This window comes from Tiliqua scincoides, chromosome 1 (assembly GCF_035046505.1).
Source record: "Tiliqua scincoides isolate rTilSci1 chromosome 1, rTilSci1.hap2, whole genome shotgun sequence".
NCBI classification, from domain to species: Eukaryota; Metazoa; Chordata; class Lepidosauria; order Squamata; family Scincidae; genus Tiliqua; species Tiliqua scincoides.
In genome coordinates, this window is record NC_089821.1 from 219,170,784 (window position 1) to 219,191,292 (window position 20,509).

General features: G+C 43.3%; 1 protein-coding gene across 6 annotated transcripts in view; it reads left to right on the plus strand.

The window, feature by feature from the left end:
• Nucleotides 1–20,509, plus strand: part of ZDHHC14 (zinc finger DHHC-type palmitoyltransferase 14) — a 72,346-nt gene that overhangs the window by 7,917 nt on the left and 43,920 nt on the right. For 5 of the 6 annotated variants that reach the window (XM_066616035.1, XM_066616061.1, XM_066616077.1 and 2 more), the window contains one exon: nucleotides 19,408–19,580. In XM_066616035.1, the coding sequence (XP_066472132.1) occupies nucleotides 19,408–19,580 (173 nt within the window). The remainder of the gene's footprint in view (nucleotides 1–19,407; nucleotides 19,581–20,509) is intronic. The other variant, XM_066616043.1, reaches the window with a different exon arrangement.

The following is a 20,509-nucleotide window of genomic DNA, read 5'->3' on the forward strand; positions in this document are numbered from 1 at the left end:
ATTTGGACTTAGATCTGGAAGATCCAGGTTCAAAACCCTGCTCAACCATGAAGCTTCCTATATGACCTTGAGCCAGTCACCATCTATCAACCTCATGTATGTAACAGGTTTCTTGTGAGGACACAAAGAGGGAAGGAACCATGTACCCCACCCTGAACTTCTTGGAGGAAGGGGTGATATAAAAATGTGAAAGATAAATATCTGAAAATGTTTCTGTGTGAACACTGAACTACTGGTAAACTATGCAAATAAAAAATATTTATTGTCTCAACTTATTGGCAAGTGGAAATCGGCTACTTCATATCATGTATTAGCCATCTTCCTTGGAGGAGAGAGAACCCTATGATTAACTGCCATGTTGCTGGCCCGTGTTTACACAAAGTGGCTTTATTGAGTCTATGCAATTAGCTCTTATTTCCCATTTAACTTTAAGAGCAAATTGTTCTTTAAGGTTAGAAGGGAGAAAGAGGGAACTATGTGTGCAATCTTCATGGTGCAGCTCTGTATAAACATTGGACCACAGGGATTCATTCCTGCTGGTATGGATGCAGTATTACCTGCCATTAGTGATTGGGTGAATGCAGAGTAAATACATGCTTGGAATGAGCATAACACAGGCTTCATGTAATGATTTGTGATTATATGATTGCTTTTATAAATCAATACTTTAAAATGCTTCTCATCCACAGCATTAAAATGAGCAGAAAAACGTCAGGCAAAGATGTTGTTGCTTCAGGTATGTGCTGCTTAGGCAAAAACTAAATTTAGTTGATACTTGTGTTCCTCTATGTTAAGTTCAAGAATACTCAGTTTTTGAACCCTACCCTGGGTATAAGAAACACCTTACCAAGTCTTTTCATTTATACTAATTGAGATAAAGTTTGTTTCGTTTTATTGTGCATTTCTGCTCTTTTGATTATTTTTTTGCTTTTTATTGCTTACCCATTATTTTATATGGAACCCCAATTCTTCCCTCCCCCTTGTGGGTTTGCTTCTTTTTGGGGGGCACATCTGGGGAAAACCTGCAGGAAGGCATTTTGCAGGGGAGAATTTTTAAGTACCCATCTACCACCTGAAAGTATTCCTAGCTCTTGCATTAGCCTTATGAGGAAATGCTGATTCGGGAACCCAGTTTTTCTGAAAACATCTAATTCTATCCCTTGAACAGTTATGCCCTGATAACTTTGCATGCTGCTCTGCTTTAGCATTAGGGTTCAAGTCTTCTCAGAAGTAACTCTCATTGAATTTAATGGGACTTACGCCCAGGTATGATTGTACAGGATTGCATTCTAGCTTGCTTTATTTTCAGTTCAAGGTTTAAGCTTGTGTAAAACCTGCAAGAGCCTCTAGTTTTAGAATTATTTACATCTTATGTTGAAAGCCTTTGTAAGTTTTCCTATACGTTATGCCCTGTGGTCTGACAATTTCTTGTTGTGTGGACTTTCAGCTGAACTTCTTCTTTGCTTCTTTCTGAACATGGCTTTTTTCAGAATATGGCAGCACAGTTACTTTTTGGTTTAGGCTAGGGGTTCCCAAACCTTTTATTACTCGTATCCACTTTTTAAAACAAAACTCTGTCTGGATTCTAACTTTATAAGACAAATGTTTTTACCAGCTGCTAAAGTCTCTGTTTTTATCTTTTTTACTATGGTGCAAGAGAATCATTGTCTGGAGCATTTGTTGAGCTCTATTCATTGGATTGGGACCATTCTGGTGGCCTTGTGTTTTCCTTTGCCTGGTCTTTGAATAAGAGTTGAGTTATAGTTGCCTACGTATAAGTCAACATGCACATGTGGCTCAGTTTCACTTTCCATGGGGCTCAATACATTTTCTTTATCAGCTTGTGGGGGAGGGGACTTCCTTTTTGAGAGTTGGTTGAGGTTTATGTTCATCAGATCAAACCATTTTAGTGGAGTTGTTCCCATCAGCCTGCTCTCTGAAGTAGACCGAGGCACAATTGCCTACTCCTGAGTAAATGCACACATGTGGCTCTGTTTTTGTTTCCATGGTGTTCTATACATTTTCCTTGTTGGCTATCAGCTTGTCAGTTTCGTGATCCACCAAAAATCATGTCCCAACCCACAGTTGGGAACCACTAGTTCAGGCAATGTTCATATTATTCCTGCTTTCTTTTCTTTACAATGGCTGCTTGTAGATTAGTAGGTAGAATTAAAGGTTTTACTGCTAACAGTGAAAACCGTTAACACTAACAGTTCTGCGAAACACTCTTGAGTGCCAGCTGCTGGTGGAATACACAGTACAGTTGGGTCCCCATCCTCTGCAGGTTTGGGATCCATGGATTTGGCTCAACAAGCCCATGTTCACAAAACCACTTTGGAAGACCTCCTGGACATGACCAGAGGTCGCATCCTCGCATCCAGGACGTTTTCTGAGATGTGGGGAGGTCTAGTAGTTGCTGGAAGCAGCAGCGTTGCTGGGGCCGTGGCACCTGTGGGTGGTGACAGTGTGGTTACTCAACATTGTGACATCACTTCCAGGTTCTCCCGGAGGCCTTTTCCTCTTTAAGCTTGGCAAACACAAAGAGGAGGAAGCCAAAGCTGGTGCACACCCTCTCACCTGGAGGCTTGAGAGTCTTCAAGGAAATAGAACAGGGCGCAGCAGCCAGACTGAGAAGCTGCCTTGCCAAGCAGAAAGACTAAGTTCTTTCTTGGGAAGTAGCTGGAGAGTGCCAGCACGCTCACAGTGACAGCTTTGGTGCTTTTCAGACATCGTCATAGCCACCTCTATGGGTGTGCATGCACTCCAGTAGCTTCCCGAATCAGAACACTGGCTGAAGTGTGTATTCCAAGCACTCCCTTCCAGACTTGTACTTGGGCAGACCACTCCACCCCCTGCTTGCTACGCCACTGACTGGAAGTAGAGTGGTTGTTACAAAGAAAGGAAATAAACATCTTTCATACAAAAATAAAGACAGTGAATAGTTATCAGAATTCCAGGTCTTTATTGTAACATGACTGGTATGGGAAAGAAATCTCAATTGTTTGCAAAATAGTAACCCTAGAGACTAGATGCCATGAGGTCTGGGAGACTACTTCCCCTGTTGAACTATTCTCCCAGGTCAACTTGAGCTGTACTTTCGTTGAACAGCCTTGAGTATTTGATTCTGTGATTCACGACAAGATAATGAAGCCCATGATTATTTATTTAAAGTGGGGGGCAGAAGGGCAGACAGTGGTTAGCAAATGCAAATACTGTACTGGCCTTCATACTAAAATATGACTTTGAACGTCAGTACTTGAATCCAAATATACACTTGGCTAATATTTGAAGAAAACTTGGAAGCAAAGAGGAGTTGCAGATCTAATAGCTTTATCTTGAATCAGTGTAAGTCTAAAATAGGATTGTGTTCCTGCTGAATTATTCAAGATGGCTCATCACAAAAATCTTCTTTGTGAGAACTTAGATTGAAATCTTGTTGGAGATTTAATGTAATGGATGATTAAACAGAATTTTAAAGGCTAGCGATTTTTTGTAAATGATTATGTTTTGTTAAAGTACATATTTTACTAATTTTAAGAAATTAAAGATGCTTATCTAAAAGTTAACTTGTGAGAACTCTCTGAGAGATTAGTAGCTGTTCAGATGAATTCTGTTCTGGTCATGTAGGTCCAGTGCAGGTGATCCAACAAACTATCACATGTGAGTAGGCAAGTCTGCTTGTATCTTCTTCTCCTCACTTGCTTATTTAAATGCAAAACTTCCTGGACTGTTGAGATACACTTTTCTGTTACGTTCCATCATAGAAACTGTGGCCTAAGTGATTCTAACAAACCAGGATATTACACCAAGATAAAACTGTGATTGGAAAATTCATTGCATTGAGAAAAGGGATTGCAGAAAAATCATGTTAGGTTCACAGGGCATAAGGAATATTTTACTTTGAAACAAGTTTTTATTTGTATATAGACTTTTGAAATATGCATGCTCCTTTTCTTAGTTAATGGATATTGGAAATGGACAAGTGAAATCTGGTGTTTTTGGATAGTGCCCACTATGTATTGCCAAATCAATACAGAATAGTTGAGCCCCTATCTGAAACTTGTCCTTCCTCTAATTCTGGGGTGCTCAAAGTTTTTGGCAGGAGGGCCACATCATCTCTCTGACTGTGTCGGGGGCTGGGAAAAAAGCATTAATTTACATTTCAAATTTGAATAAATTTACATAAATGAATATATTAGAGACAGAAAATGAATAAATGAATTCAAGGCAGTTTATGATTCCATTCACACTAATAAGGAGGGGTAGATCTTCAGGCCAGTTTATGATTCTATTCACCCTAATGGGGGGGGGGGATCTTCAAGTCTGTTTATGATCTCATTCATACACACCAACGGGGGGGGGGTCTTCCATACTTTCACACACATACACCCGCTTGCTTGCCTGCCCCTTGCCCTCCCTTCTTCCCTCCCTTGTTTGCTTGGGCGGTATGTGCTGCTGCCTGGCTGCCCGCTTGGCTGGCTGCCTGCCCGCTCGCCCAGCTGCATGCCTACCTGTCTGACTGCCTGTTCACCTATCCGCCCTTCCTCGCTAGCTAGGGCTGCATGTACTGCTGCTTGCCTGGCCGGCCAGCCAGCCAGCCCTCCCTCCCTCAGATCCCTAGGAAGCATGTGCTGGCTGGGCTCAGCTCCCCTCTCCTCTTGCACGCAGGATCTCTCTCACTCTCCTGGCTCAGGTTGCAGGAGGGGAACCAAGCCCAGCTGAGCACAGCCCAGCCCGGCCCATGGGCAAGGCAAGGAGAGACCAGCCAGCAAGCGCACAGGGTCTTTTATAGTGGGAAGTAACTCTCACGTTACCTTCCCACTATAAAAGGCCCTGTGTGCCCACTGGGCTTGTCTTTCCTTCGCTGCCACTGAGCTCAGCGGCAGCAAGGGAAAGCAAGGCACAGAGCTCCCATGGTGGTCCAGCGCAGGCTGGGGTGAGGGCCAAGTACCCATAGGAGATGGGGGGACCCCCTGGGGGCCGGATGGGGGCCTGCTCTAATTCAAGGGCCTCCAAACCCTAACCCATAGGCTGAATCTTTCACACCAGCATAATGATTCTGGACGTGGCAGTGGCAAAGACTTATATTCCATTTTGCAGAAATCTGTGCCGGGCAGCCATGAGTTCTCTCTCTTAGCTTCTCCCCAGAAATCAGGGTGCAGAGCCATGTGGGGTGATGGGCAGTGGAAGCATGAGTTTCTGCAAATACTGCTGGCTTGAGTTTCCACAAATATCGGCAGCGAAGATAGAAGGTGGCAGCAAGGAATGGTAAGATTTTTGCCACTGTCACACCTAGAAGGATAATCCTGGCATGCACCGCAGGCCAGTTTGGAGACTACTGCTCTAACTGATAGTCTCTGTATTGAATACAAGCTACTATGCATAGTAACTGACAAAATTAGAAGTGGTATATAATACAAATACATTTTTAGGAAGCTGAGACTGGCCATGGCTCCCTGTTGAATGTACACTTGGTAGCAAATTCAGGTTTGCTCTGTTGGATAAGATGTGAATAGTTCTAAGTCAGTAGTCAGAACATGTATAGAAGAATGGAATGAATCACCAAGAAAATTAATAAGCTATATATGAGCCAGCAAATGCATTGCTCATACATAGGATAGGCCTTAAAAATTAGCAATGAATTTTGGAAAATAATAAAAAATTAAAAAAAAAAAAAGCAATGAAGTAGTACAACATTTCATGAATTTATACTTTTTGAGAAGTCTAATAGCCCTATCTTATGGCTTATTATAGGCTCATAGCACAATCTGACTTACGACATTGCAATGCGTGACATTATATATCACGTGACTGGGCCACTGCCTAAAACTCCCAGAAGCATTATGAGAAATTGGGAAATTATGACTTCTGCGCTACAGAAACCCTAATTAGAAAATGTTTGTTCTCTTCAGTAACTTACCTGAGCAAGTAGCCCCAATTCAAAGTAGTAGTAATAATAATAATACAGGTATTTCTATACCGCCTTTCTTGGTCCTCAGATTTCTCCTTGGACTTTATTCAAGGCGATTTACATAGGCAGCCAAATTTAAATCCCCGTAGGGATTTTTACAATTTTGAAAGGTTCTATCTTTCAAGAAACCACAACATTCAGATGTTTCTTTCATGATCTGGTTGCACATTCTGGCCTCCATCCTCCCAGGCTCAGAGCAGATGGAATAGCTTGGCTCAGCTTGTCAGCTGCTTCAAGGTCGCACAGTGCCGGTGGCCTCGAACTGGCGACCTTCAGATGTTAGACCAGACCTCCTGCCCAGTAACTTTGCAGTTTGGGGAAAAAAGTGATGTTCTGATTGGATATATGCAAGTGAATGAAGGGTTAGTTAGATACGCATTTACAGCGCAATCCTAACTACCCCCCCCCCAGCAGCCATGCCAATGGAGAGGCGGCAGCTGCATCTATAACCTGCTTTGGGGGGGACGGGACAGTCCAGAGACCTCCTCATGGTAAGGGGACTTTCATTGTTCCCTTTCCACAGGACAAGCCTCTGCTACCCCAGTGGATCTCCTCAGATCTGCACCAGCTATTGATACAAGACCAAGGAGAGTAAGGAAAGAAAGGGGACAGGGAAAGGGGTTAGGATCTGGCACACACTGGTGCTTTCAAGATGCACCCCTCCCTCTCCTGTTCTGTCTCTTGCCTGCTCCCTCCCCGGCTAGAAACTCCCTCATTCCTCCCCCTCCCTGTCACGTACCACCCTCTTATCCGGCTTACCTTCACTGTTGGGGATAGCCAGCAGCAGCAGCAGGCCTCCAGCACTGCCACCTTTTGTGACAGCAGTCCTGTAATGGCCACCATATGACAATTTCCAGCACTGTGTCCCACTGTTGTAAAGGGCAGCCTAGTCCTAGCTAGGATGGGCAGTTAATCACCTACTTGATGCTTAGTTAATTAGAAATAGGAAGTGGGTATATGAATTGGGGTAAAACTGTGGGGCTAAAGACGCTTCGGTAGTTTGCACCAACTGCAATTTTCATCTCAATCCCCCCCAGTGATACTTTTAAATAAAAAAGAAATTCTATTGGAAACTGTTGAAAATTTCTTGTTCATTTAAAAATGGTGTTCCGGGGTGTATGATTGGGAAGAAAACCATGGAAGGTATTCTCTGCTATGATTTCATCTTATTTTGCGGCCCACCCTGCATCCTATTTATAATTAAATCTATGCCCTGATTTATATATAATTAAATCTATGATTTATATAATTAAATATATGCCCCAAGCATCAAGTGGGTGATTAATTGCCCATCCTAGTTGACATCCTAGACTGACTGTGTCCCTTTATAACAGTGGGACACAGTACCGCTGCTAGAAATTGTCATATGGTGGCCATTACAGGTCTTCTGTCAAAAAAGGTGGCAGTGCTGGAGGCCTGCTGCTACTGACTGCCCGGTACAGTGAAGATAAACCAGATATGAGGGAAGTAAAAGGCAGGGAAGAGGAGGAATGAGTTGCATGATTAAGGACACATCTAATTGAACCCTAAGTGTGCCAGTGTAGTTGTTTGGGTTGTGAAGAATGCATGTTATATGGTTAAGGTTGCTTTTTGAATTCTGCTACACTTAGGCCAACAGCTGTCTTAAAGGCCTTTTGCGATGATGTGGCTGACTTAACTGGATAGGCGGTGTAGCCATGACTGAACCACCTATGTCAGTGTTGCTCAACATTTGTCCCCCACTGTAAAACTTCACATGGTCCATCTATTCAAAGTACCACCCAAAGTAACTGATGATGACATCATCATTAGTTATTTCTGGGTTGGGAGGCCAGATGTGATGTGACAAACACCAGTAAGAGGCTCAGGGTGGATGGGAGGGATTTTTCAAACATGGAAGAGGGAGCCTCCTACTGCTGTTTGTTGTGTCATGTTCCTAGTCTCTGCTGGGTTGTAGGTGTTCAGGAGTCCTTCAAGTACTACCAGACACCCCCTCAAGTACCACTGGTGGTACCTGTACCACTGGTTGAGAAACACTGGCCTATGCCATTTCATCCTAGGAAGTAATTCCAGGGGAATCCCTGTTTCCCAGTACAAGGTACTGCATGTATTGTTAGGTTTTCCTCCCTTTTTAGGCAATACTGGAGTTCACATTTTTTTATATTATTTGTTAAAAGTTGTTGCCAGCAAAGTTAGTTTAGTCATCTCTGTTTTGATACATGAGCATAGAAATATTGTGCCACTGACATGACTGTAAACATTAAAAATGGGAATCTGTCTGTTTCAGAGAGTTTCTGCATCATGTGGCAAACTGTTTTGAACTTGGGAACACTTTAAAAAGTTGGCAATGAGGCCTGGAAGACAGCTGCTTGAATAGAAGTCCTGCAGGCCCAAATTTTTGAGCAAGACTGACATAACAAACTGAACTGTGGCCCTCTTTTTCATTTATTTTTAATAGAATGTCGTTGTACTTCAGACACAGGACACACGAAAGCCAGTGAATAGTTCAAAGGTTAAACCGCATACAAATTATCTTGAGTTTGTTATGAAAAGGCTTAAACATAGATAAAGACTAATACCCTGAACTATACAACAGCACCTAAAAATTATCTAGCCAAGATTTGGAGGCTCTTTTTTTTCTCTCCTTTCTCCACCCCACTAACAAGAACCTAATGTTGAAATTGGTTCTCTTGGAAAACTGCATCTGCATAGTCATCTTTTTTTAGTCTCTGAGGTACAGATCTTCCTGCTTTTAGTTTTTAGGAAGACTGCTCTCAATATTTTTGAAAATGATGTCTTTGGCTACTTTAGACTAGAGTCAAACTGTTTTGATATGATTGTACCTGACATCCTCTGTCCAACCATAGCGCTGGGACAGCTCCCTGGTTTATTGGGGAACTGTTGGCAAGGAAGCTTCTGGGCAGACATCTGGAGCAGTGGTGAAGGAAGACTCAACAAATTTAATTAAACGCATACTAGAGCCCTTTTAAGGAACTGCTTGCTGGCAATAATGGCAGCAAAGACAATATACTTCTCTGATACCATTGTGTCTATGGAGGGTTGTTCAGTGGAGCTGTTCCAAGTTGTCATGACCTTTTATGACTGGGTTTGTGGGGTGAGGGGAGAGGACACTTTGGCTCACTGTGACCAATTTGCAAGATGCTTTGTGGGTACAGTGGCTCACATCCACCACAACCTGAACTCTGCACTTACAGTTTCTGTTGACATACTGTACCTTCTGCACCTGCTTGTCCAGTTGTTATGGATTCTTTTCAAGCCTGAGGATGTGGACGGGATTGTTGGGAGTGTGAGGTATCGACATGCCTGCTTGAGTTTTGCCTGTAATGGCCAGTGAGATCTTACCCGGGGATCAACTGACCAGAGTGGGAAGGTGATAAATGCTTCTTTCAGGAAGAATGTGGTTCTACCCAACTTAAGATGGCAATTGTTTGCCGTCTCCTGGAGACACCATCACTTGATTCTACTGTTCTGGATATTTACTGGCCAGCCTCTAACCTCCTGTTCTTTGTCTGGGTCTGTGGTTCTTAAGTTCTCAGGGAGTTTGAGGATCACAGTAAATGCCTACATTAGAGCGGGCAAGGCGGCGGGGGGAAGGCAGTGATGCAGTCCCCAGGATTGCATCACTAAGGGGGTTGCAGGGACTCTCATGAACTTACCAGTCACTGCTGCAGCCTCCTGGAGGTACAGGGAGCCCTGCGTGACCCTCCACAGGGCTCCCCGAGCTTCAGAAAGTGAAAGCGGAGCAATTGCGCCCTGCCCCCACAAAACTGGAATTCAACCGCTCTGCTTTCACTTTCTAAGACATGGGGAGCCCTGTAGAGGGTCGCACAGGACTCCCCGCACCCCCAGGAGGTGGTAAGTTCATGCCAGTCCCTGCAGCCTCCTTAGCAACACAATTCTGTGGATCATATCACTGCCTGCCCCTGCCCTTTAAGTGGGTAAGGTCCAGGGTCCTCAGGCTGGGGTGTCTCAATGCCCTAGTTTGAGAAGCCCTGGTCTAGGTGCTTGAGCAGGTGATGCTTATCAAGTACAGGAATTCCTGAATGAGACTGATTATCTGGATCCATTTCAGTCTCTTCCAACTAGGATTTGGAATGGAAACAGACTTTGTAGCCCTGGTTGATGACCCAGATTGGGTGGGGGAGTGTATCTCTCCTTCTTCTGCTTGTCCTTCCAGCAGCTTTCAATGCTGTCAACCAAGGTATTCTTCTGGAAAACAAGGGTGGGTCTTGAGAGCGTTGTGTGGCTGTGGTTATGGTCCTTCCTAGAGATCCTAGAACAGGGATTGCTCACCTGTGGCCTGTGGGGCCGGATCCAGCCTGCCAGCCATGCAGAGCTTGACTTGGGAGGTGAAGCCTCCTGCCCAGTTTGCTGCATGCCAGACGAAGAACGTTAGAGCCACCTACCCAGGTTCACAGAGTCCTGTCTGTTGTGTGGCACAGGGACTTTGCAAACCTGGATGGGCATTTTAGTATCATCTGTATCTAGGCAGTATCCAACTGTAACTGTCATCTAATGGGGAAGCAGTTGAAACCCTCGAGTTGTGTCTGGAGGCAATGAGGCTCTGGATGTCTGCTAAGAAGCTGAGATTAAATTTCAACTTTCTTAAAAATTCAGCAGAAATTGGAAAACAAAGTTGAATTTTTTACGATCTTGTTGAGTCTACTGGATTTAGTACTAAAGGAAATATTACTTACTCTGAAGCACAACTGCAATTCCAATTACTAAATTCCCCTGGGTATTGGCAATTCACTTACTATACAAAACTTCATATAGTCAGTTTCTTCCTTTATCAGGTACGAATATTTGTTCATTGTTTTAGTTGGTAAGGTGTCCTTAATATAGGACCTAAATTTAGAAGGGTGGGGTATAAGATTAAAAACAAATATGTATGTGCTGATAAACTGGTTTAGTTGTCTGAGAACAATCTGTGTAATCCAACCCTCTTTATGGGAAAAAGTGATTGCATTGCTTTCTTGTGGAGAATTAGCAAGCAGTGTGGGAGCTGTTCTCTATGGTTTTGATGTCAGGAAAGGGTCATGGGAAGAAATTCATGAAATCTTATTAATTCGAGAAATAACTACTCTCTGTAAAGACAGCTTAAAGACATTTAAAATTTAGTAAATGTTTCTGTATTGTACAATCATGATGCTATCTAGCTCCGGGTACCATCAGTCTGAGAACACTCAGGATATATGCTGTGTTCCTTCCCTGGACAACAGTGCAGTATCTACAAGCAGGAGTATCTCCATAGAACTCCATATAGCCATGTTTCTTTCCTCCCTGCACTTTAGCATGTGGGAAGTGGCATACCAGAACATCATGAGAATCTGGTGCATTAAAACTAGAACAAATGGATACAAACCGCAAGAGAGAAGATTCTGGTTGGACATCAGGAAGAATTTCTTGACGGTAAGGGCTGTTTGACAGTGGGACAGATTGCCAGGGGAGGTGCTGGATTCTCCCTTACTGGGAATTTTCAAGCAGAGGCTTGTCGGGTACCTGCTGGAGATGCTCTAGGTCAGGGGTGCTCACACTTTTTTGGCTCAAGAGCTACTTTGAAACCCAGCAAGGCCCGGAGATCTACCAGAGTTTTTTTTACAATGTTTGCACCATCATAACATGTAACATTTATGTGTACAATGTATGTTGGTGTACCTTGAGCCCCACTGAGTATAACAGGACTTACTCCTGAGTAGACATGCCTAGGATTAGGCTGTGAGGCTGCAATCCTAGCCACACTTACCTGGGAGTAAACCCCATTGAGTACAATGGGCCTTACTCCCGGCGTTTCCTCCCAGAGGCACCTGAAGGGGGGGGTCAGCACTCCGCGATCTACTCATTTTGCCTCGCGATCTACCGGTAGATCACGATCCACCTATTGAGCACCCCTGCTCTAGGTGGATTTCATGCTACATGCAAGTGATTGGACTAGATGACCTTGTGGATCAATTCTGATTCATGATTCTATGAATGATTGTGCAATCATGGGGGACTCCTGCCCTGGTCTCCCCCAATCCCACTGTGATGGATTTCTCTAATCTCATGTTGTGTTTCTAAATTCAGAATTAGGCAGGCTTGGTCCAGAGGCTATAGTTGAGATTCGTGCTTGAAAACATCTGGCAAATATGTCCTGTAGTTATGATTAATGTATTCGTTTTGGCTCAAGCCTTGTTTATCCAAATAAAAACATGTATAAGTTTTGTGCACATGTTATCCATTTCCTGTTGTACAAAATTGTTGAGCTTCAAACTAAGCAGTTTACTGGGATTTCAAACATTTGACCATGTCAAGAGTTATTTGCATTTTTCTATCTACTCTTTGGAGAATGACCAAAGGAGTTCTGATAGAATATTCTGGTAAAATGAATCTCCTATTTCACTTTCGTATGATATATTCCAGCTTTTCAGGACAATATCAGAGTTTTGTTCTGCATATATTGTAGATCCACATGATGTGGTTGCTTTCAGGAAAAGAAAGTTAAAACAAACAAAAAACAGTTCAACTTCAACTGGTAAATGCTAATATAAAATGTGACAAACAGAGCATACCTCTTAGTGTGAATTGCCATAGTGCTTCATAAGCCATAACAAATTATATAAGCCCAAATCTGAAAAGTAAACATGTTTTAAGCTGCTATTAAAATGGATGAGATGATTCAATGCCTTTTAAACGTCTTTTTGCCTCAGCAGCCTTACAAAATAAGATAGGCACGCTAAGTTGTAGAAATTAACTTTCTAGGAAGGAGAGCAGTAATACCTTGTGCTCTGTATTCCCTGCTACTTAGTATTTGTGGAAGTTACTTCATATTTTGGATTCTGTGGTAATTACTGGACACAGTTATGGCAATGACTCAGTAGTGGAAGTAACTGAAATTATAATGAAATATTAGAAAACAACTGTGAATGACATGTTGAAGTGCTTGGTTCAATTCTATCTTGGATTTAAACGTAATCTTGAAAATGTTTGGATACTTGGCTAAATTAGTCCTTAGCATAAAATGATGGAACATGGAAATCAACCTAGAAACCTTGGATTGATTCTTTTTATTGATTTTACAAATGCTCTTGGCCTTATTAGTTATACCAGACACAAGAATGGTTCTAGTTCTTCCTAGCGTACCCGAAAGGTGGTGCTGGGAGATTCCTATGTGGTGCTTCTGCCTTTGTGTCCCACAGGATTCTATTCTGCCCCCATGCTTTTTAACACCTACACAAAACTGCTGTGGGAGGTTGTCCAGAGTTTTTGAGTTTAGTACCAGCAGAATGCAGAATCCACTAAAATTGATTGGTGGTAGAATTAGAAGAGACAAAATATGTCTTTACTTGAGTAATTGATCTGTGGAGCCCCTTGCCACAGGATGTGGTGATAGCACCGGAAAGCCTACATGCCTTTCAAAGGGGACTGGGCAGATTTATTGATGAAAAGTCCATTAGAGGTCATGGATTACAAACCATGATGACTGTACGCAACATCTGGGTTTTAGGGGTAGCCTACCTCTTAATGCTAGGTGCAAGGAGTGGCAACAGCATCTAATGGGCCACTGTGAGATACAAGATACAATAAGAACAAGATAGGCCTTTGGCCTTATCCAGCAGGACTCCTTATATCATGTTCTTAGATAGCAAGCAGCTGTATCTCTCATTTCCATCATCTTCCAGAGAAATTGCTGAGATCATTAACCAGTGTCTGGAGTTGTTAATGAGGGCAAACAAATAGACTTAGGTGTTCATAATTAGTAGAACCATCATCTGAGGGATTGTGGTTGATGATGTAGCATTCCCTTTGAAATCAAAGGTTTGTAGTTTTGTGGATGCTCTTGGAACCAATTCAGAGCCTGGATGTCTGGGTTGAGCTGTGGCCAGGAATTTCTTTGTGAGTTTCAGTTGGTGTGCACACAATGCCAATTCCTGAATGGGTCAGATCTGGCCATGGTGATGGATGAATGTGAGCAATTGCACTGATTCTCAGTATGTTCCTGGGAACAGTCCAAGATGCTAGTTGTGCCATATAAAACCCTAAATGGCTTGGGTCTAGTGTACCTGAAGAACTTTATGACCCTGCTTGCTTGGTAAGATCAGCAAAGAGAACCTCTCCTGTGCCCCTGCCAATCAAACAAATGTCTGCAGTAATTCTCAGGCTTTGAAAATCTCCCACCATATGTCTGGTTCCATCTCTAATAACCTTCTGCTGGGCCTCAAATACTTTTAATCTACTTTTCTGTACTTTTTATCCTGGTAGTTGCCAGATGTTTTACTGTGTGTTATGCTATACTTGTTATTGTGATTTTGCCACTGTTTTATTGTTTGTTGTGGTGTTTTATCTGGATTCTAATATAAACTGCATTGGGCACCAGCTTTTATAGTGGGAAGGCTCAGATTTAAATATTTATTTTATTTAATAGTAACTAAGTGGTTGACCTTACCTATGGTTAGTCAACTTTACACCTGTGCAGACTAGCAAGTCAAGGTGATGCTGTTTTGGAGACATATATGATGTCTCTTTAATAAAGTGTCATAATGACTGTCTGAAGTCCAAAGTCCAGCTGAAATGTCTGCATGACTTCCTCTTTGCTGACGATGCAGCTGTCACTACCCACTCTGCCAAAGATCTCCAGCAGCTCATGGATCATTTTAGCAAGGCCTGCCAAGATTTTGGACTGACAATCAGCCTGAAGAAAACACAGGTCATGGTTTAGGATGTGGACTCACCTCCCTGCATTACAGTCTCTGCGCATGAACTGGAGGTTGTCCATGACTTTGTGTACTTTGGCTCAATGATCTCCGACACTCTTTCTCTCGATACCGAGCTAAACAAATGCATCGGTAAAGCAGCTACCACGTTTTCCAGACTCACAAAGAGAGTCTTGGTCCAACAAGAAGATGACGGAACATACCAAGATCCAAGTCTACAGAGCTTGCGTCCTGAGTACACTTCTGTACTGCAGCAAGTCATGGACTCTTCGCTCACAGCAGGAGAGGAAACTGAACGCTTTCCACATGCGCTGCCTCCGATGCATCCTCGGCATCACCTGGCAGGACAAAGTTCCAAACAACATAGTCCTGGAACAAGCTGGAATCCCTAGCATGTATGCACTGCTGAAACAGAGACGCCTGCGTTGGCTCGGTCATGTTGCGAGAATGGATGATGGCCGGATCCCAAAGGATCTTCTCTATGGAGAACTCGTGCAAGGAAAGCGCCCTACAGGTAGACCACAGCTGCGATACAAGGATATCTGCAAGAGGGATCTGAAGGCCTTAGGAGTGGACCTCAACAAGTGGGAAACCCTGGCCCCTGAGCGGTCCGCTTGGAGGCAGGCTGTGCAGCATGGCCTTTCCCAGTTTGAAGGGACACTTGGCCAACAGACTGAGGCAAAGAGGCAAAGAAGGAAGGCCCATAGCCAGGGAGACAGAGCAGGTACAGATTGCACTTGCTCCCAGTGTGGAAGGGATTGTCACTCCTGAATCGGCCTTTTCAGCCACACTAGACGCTGTTCCAGAACCACCATTCAGAGCGTGATACCATAGTCTTTCGAGACTGAAGGTTGCTAACTAATGATTGTCATAGGGATCTGTTAAAAATGCCCCATTAGTGAGCATCTCTAAATAGGCTTTTTGGTATTTGTTTTAAAACTGTGAGGTATTAGAGTACTTGCTGCTCTGTTTCATCATGCCGTTTGCTTGCTTGCTTGCTTGCTTGCAACTCTCAGTATTCTTTTTAAGGAATTAAAGGAGTTGTTGGATGTCTTCAAGGAGACTCTCATTCCTTAGGCCAGTGGTTCTCGAACTTTTCTGGCCTGCGGCTCCCCTGATCCTTGTGGCCGTTGGCTACGGCTCTCCATTACATCACCTCACCTCAGTTACCCCCAAAATGGGAATGAAGGTGTTATAATTATACATTAGAAATAAAAAAAACAGCTGCCAGCACACTGAGGCTGCAATTCTAACCACTTTTACCTGAGAATAAGCCCCATTGAACAAAATAGGACTTACTTCTGAGTAGACCTGATTAGGCTTGTGCCCTGAGTTTGTTAGCAGCACACCGGGAGGGTTTTGGAAAGGGAGGGGGGAAGTGATTAATTTGCTGAGGGAGGGGAAGATTTTGTTTTGTGTGTATCTACTAATTGCAAACTGTTGTGAAACTGAGACCCTGAGACTTTTGGCTGCAATCCTAACCTCACTTTCCTGGGAGTAAGTCCCATTGAACACAATAGGACTTATTTCTGAGTAGACCTAGCTAGGATTGTGTCTTTTGTCTTATAATAGCAGCCAACATGGGAAGTACCCCTCCCCCACAAGGAGGCAGGAGGAAAAAGGGGGATGGCTGAAAAGGAATGGGTATTTTTATTTTTTAATTGATTTTTGGAGAAAAAGCTTGACTGATCAAGAGTGACTTATTTTTCTTTTTTGAAGGGGGAGGAAAAAGAGAGAGGTGAAGATCCTTGGTTAAGCTGACACAGACCTCAAGTCTATGTAGGTCTGCTCAGCAGTGTCATTTGAGTCAATGGGGCTTATTTACCTTTAAAGCCCTATACTGCTCTGGGCCAGGGTATCTCAGAGATCGCCTACTTCTGTACAATCCGGCTCATCCTCTTAGGTCATCAGAGAAGGCCTTTTTACAAGTGCCACCGCCTAAGGAGGTACGTGGGGCAGCGGCAAGAAATAGGGCCTTCTCAGTAGTGGCACCAACATTATGGAACTCCCTTCTCCTTGATTTGAGAATGGCTCCCTCTCTTGAGACTTTTCAGCGAGGTCTGAAGACCTTTTTGTTTAAACAAGCCTTCTGAGTTCATGGCCTTTTTAAACATCTTTTCTATATCTTTTTAGTATTTTTACAGGCCTGATTCCTCTACGATTTGCTGCGTTTTGCTCTTTTTATCTTTTTATTTGACTACTGTTTTTATGGATATCTGTTAATGTGTTTTAATATGTTTTTATTTGTGGTTAAATTATGTTTTTAATCTGTTTTTAATATGTTGTAAGCCCTTTCGGGGAGAAGGGCGGGATATAAATAAAGTTGTTTATTATTGTTATTGTTATTGTTATTATTATTCCCAGGAAAGTGTGGATAGGATTGCAGTCACACAGAGCAAGATTACAACTCACCCCCAAAGTAGATGGGGGCATGCTCACACACATACACCCCAACATGCAGATGCCATCCCTATTCCCCCCAGACAAGACGGAGGAATGCAGGCTGTGGCATTTGGACACCCCCACCCACTAAGAGCAGGCTGGGTTCCCTCCTTCCCAAGTGGAGGAAAGTGCTGAGGTGCTCTCTCTAGGTCAGGCTTGCCTCCCAGTTTGAAGCTTGCCAGGATCGTGCCCTGTGCTGATGAGGTGCTGATGAGATGCAGCACCTCCTCTGCTGCCCAGCCAGCCTTCTCTCGGCTTGACAGGGAGGCTCCACCACCTCCCCCCACCATGTTTCACACGCCCACTGGACCTTACACTGCCCCACTCAACTCTTCACAGCCTCAGAAAAGCAGCAAGTAGGAGGCAGCACATGCGGCTGAGTTGAGCTGAGCAGCCATGGCCACCTCTCTCCCTGAGATGCCTCACAACACCCCTGGAGGCTAGCCACGCCTCCCTAGGGAGCCCCAATGCACAGATTGAATACCTCAGCCTTAGGCCATTTACAGGCGTACCTTAACTTTCATTATGCCAGTGAAGATACTATAAATGAATGACTTTCATCCACTTGACCTTCATCACTTTGCTCTTTCTACTGCTTTTAATTATATCAAATTTAATCCATGTAATTTCCTCTTTTCTCTGATTTCATCTAAATCAGATGAAGTCCAATGATGAAGTTCTTCTAAATCAGATGAAGTTCCTCAATGTTCTTGCGTTTATTTTATTTCTGTTTGTTTAGGTTTTCACGTGCATTTGCATGTTTTATATAGTTATTTACACTCTTCACTGGCCAAAATAAACTTGCAAGTTAAGTAAGGCTATGCTTTAGACATTCATCCCCTTTTGACTTTCATCTGTACTTTGGTCCTTAACCATATAAAAGTGCAAGGTTTTGCTGTAGTTCGATTTCATTTAGTTTAGTAATTGACTGTTATCTCTCCTTATTAGCAAGATGTTCTGTTCTTGTTTTTTAACAAGTCTGCTGTGGCAGACTAGCAGCCCAATCCTGAGTTGCCCAGAGCGCCCAGGCTCGGCAGCACCGAAAAGGGCTGCCGCCGAATCCTGTGCCACCCGTGCTACCGTGGGAGGCTCCTCGGGAGAAGGGGACTTCCCGAGTAAGGGAAGCAGCCCCACAATGGAGCTACTCACTTTACCGCCAACCCAAAGTTTGGCGGTGAAAGGTTAGGGTAGAGTAAAGGCGCTTGTGTAGGGTGTGCAGCCCTGCACGAACGCCCTGGATCCTGCGGAGCTCAGCTCCGCAGATCCTCCTCCCGCCCATACCTGGCACGCCTCCCGCCCGCCCCCGCCAGCCTCCCCCTTCCCCGGAATGCTTCCCCCACGCCCCAGTCCACACCCCGCCTCCCGGACCACACCCCTGCCTGGCGGACCAGGAGACCGCTGAGCCGTGGAACTGGGCTAGCACCGCCGAGCTGCGGAACTAGACTAGCACCGGCGGTGAGCCCTGCAAACGTGACTTACGGCACATTTGCGACTGTGGCCGATGGCACAGAGCTGTGCCACTGACCACAGGATTGGGCTGTAATCCTCCAGCAATTTTGGTTTCTCTCCTTCGCACCCTTGTAAACCTCAAATACAGTTTTAAAAACTCTGAATACTAAAGACTGGTCAAAAAGTGTAAAAACTAAGGAAATGTAACTGTTGGCTTATCTTGTTGGTATACTTCAGTTTTGCAAGCTTCCATATTTTAAATTAGGGTCTTGTTTTCCCAAAATAAAGTTTTAACTTTGCAAGAGTCTGTATTCCGGAAAAAGTGATCTATATAGTGTTCTGTAGCTATGCTAAATAATATTTTGTCTTTTGTAATTAACAGTAATTAATTAATATTTAATCCTTGTAATAAACAAGTAATATTCTTAATGATAGCTGTAATTTGTTGACAAAAAACGACAGACTTCTGTCCAATATATCACTACCCAACAGCATAATCCTGCAGTGTTCCCGAAACTTTGGTAAAATGCATGTTCTCAAATAAAACTCGGACATTGGTATTTCTGTATTAAAATGGGGAAAGAACTCTGATGCCTTGTCAGCTAGAATGGTCTTTTTTTAAAAAAAAAACAAAAACTTTATTTACATTGAAGATGCAAGAAATGTTCCTTGAACATCTTGAGGAGTGGGTGTAACTTATATTTGATCAGTGCATGCGAGTTGTAGCGGTTCTTCTCCCTAGCAAGTAATAGTACTGGCTTATTTAATAGTATACAGTGTAGTTCATTTAAACTATCGTGTAGTTAATAGTGTAGTGAACACTTAATTTTTATTTTTTTCCCTGTTTTGCAGTTGTCCATATTTATCAAAACATATAACCCCTGCTATTCCTGCAGTAGGAGCAGTTATGTTCCTTTTTGTGATGGGAACCTTGCTACGTACTAGCTTCAGTGATCCTGGAGTCCTGCCTCGTGCAACACCAGATGAAGCGGCAGATCTGGAAAGACAAATAGGTAACACAGAAGGTCTGTCATTGTCCTGTGGCTTTTTAATGTGTTATCACTTGTGGCATCACTTGTGTGTTTCAGAGAAATGAGTTCAATAATTTCATAATTCTGGAGCAGTGATAACCAAAGTAGCCTGATGTGGTCTTGAATTTGATAAAGTTGATCTTGGAAAAAAGAGATTTCATTATAAGCAAGTTGCCCCTGTGTGTGTGTGTGACAGAGAGCCTCCAAAGTGAACAATACTTATGCAGTGATTTACCTTGCCTTAAGCTCACCGAAGAGTGGAAAGAAGGCATGTATTCCTAAGTAAATATTATTCATTATGTGTGTCCTAACTTACTTGGCAATATCTGGGTATGGATATAGGCTTCCAGCTATAGAGTAGAATGTAATTATGGTTATCTGCCTCTGCCCTTTTGGATGTGGCAGACTAGAAATACTTCCAATGTAAATGAACCTTAAAATGTCTTCTGCCACTAAATCTGCTCTTAAAATAGAAAGTGTTTCATATGAAGCAAATTTTTATATAAAGTTTGACTTGCTTCTGAAAACAAGTTTAACTTTCATTAGGGCTTATTATTGATTCAGTACTAAAGCTTAATGGCAGTAAGGCTGCCTTGAGTCCCCTTGGGGAGAAAGACAGGATAAAAATATGGCAAATAAACTACAAGAGAAGAAAAAACTGAAGTGCATGTTTAGCTGGCTTAGGGCAGCCCTGTGCTTCACTCTCTCTGGTTATTTTGCTGTGAACTGTTCTGCTGCGGCTACTTAGTACAGGATGGTGTTAGGGTTCGGACACTAGCCAAGAGTTAGCACCCCAGGACCAACCCAGTGGGCTAGGTGTACTACAGGGACCCAGTCTGCCACAGCATAGGTTATTTTCACCTATATTTTAGCAGATTTATCTGAAGGCTGCACTGAGAACAGAGTTTGAAGGATTTTTCATC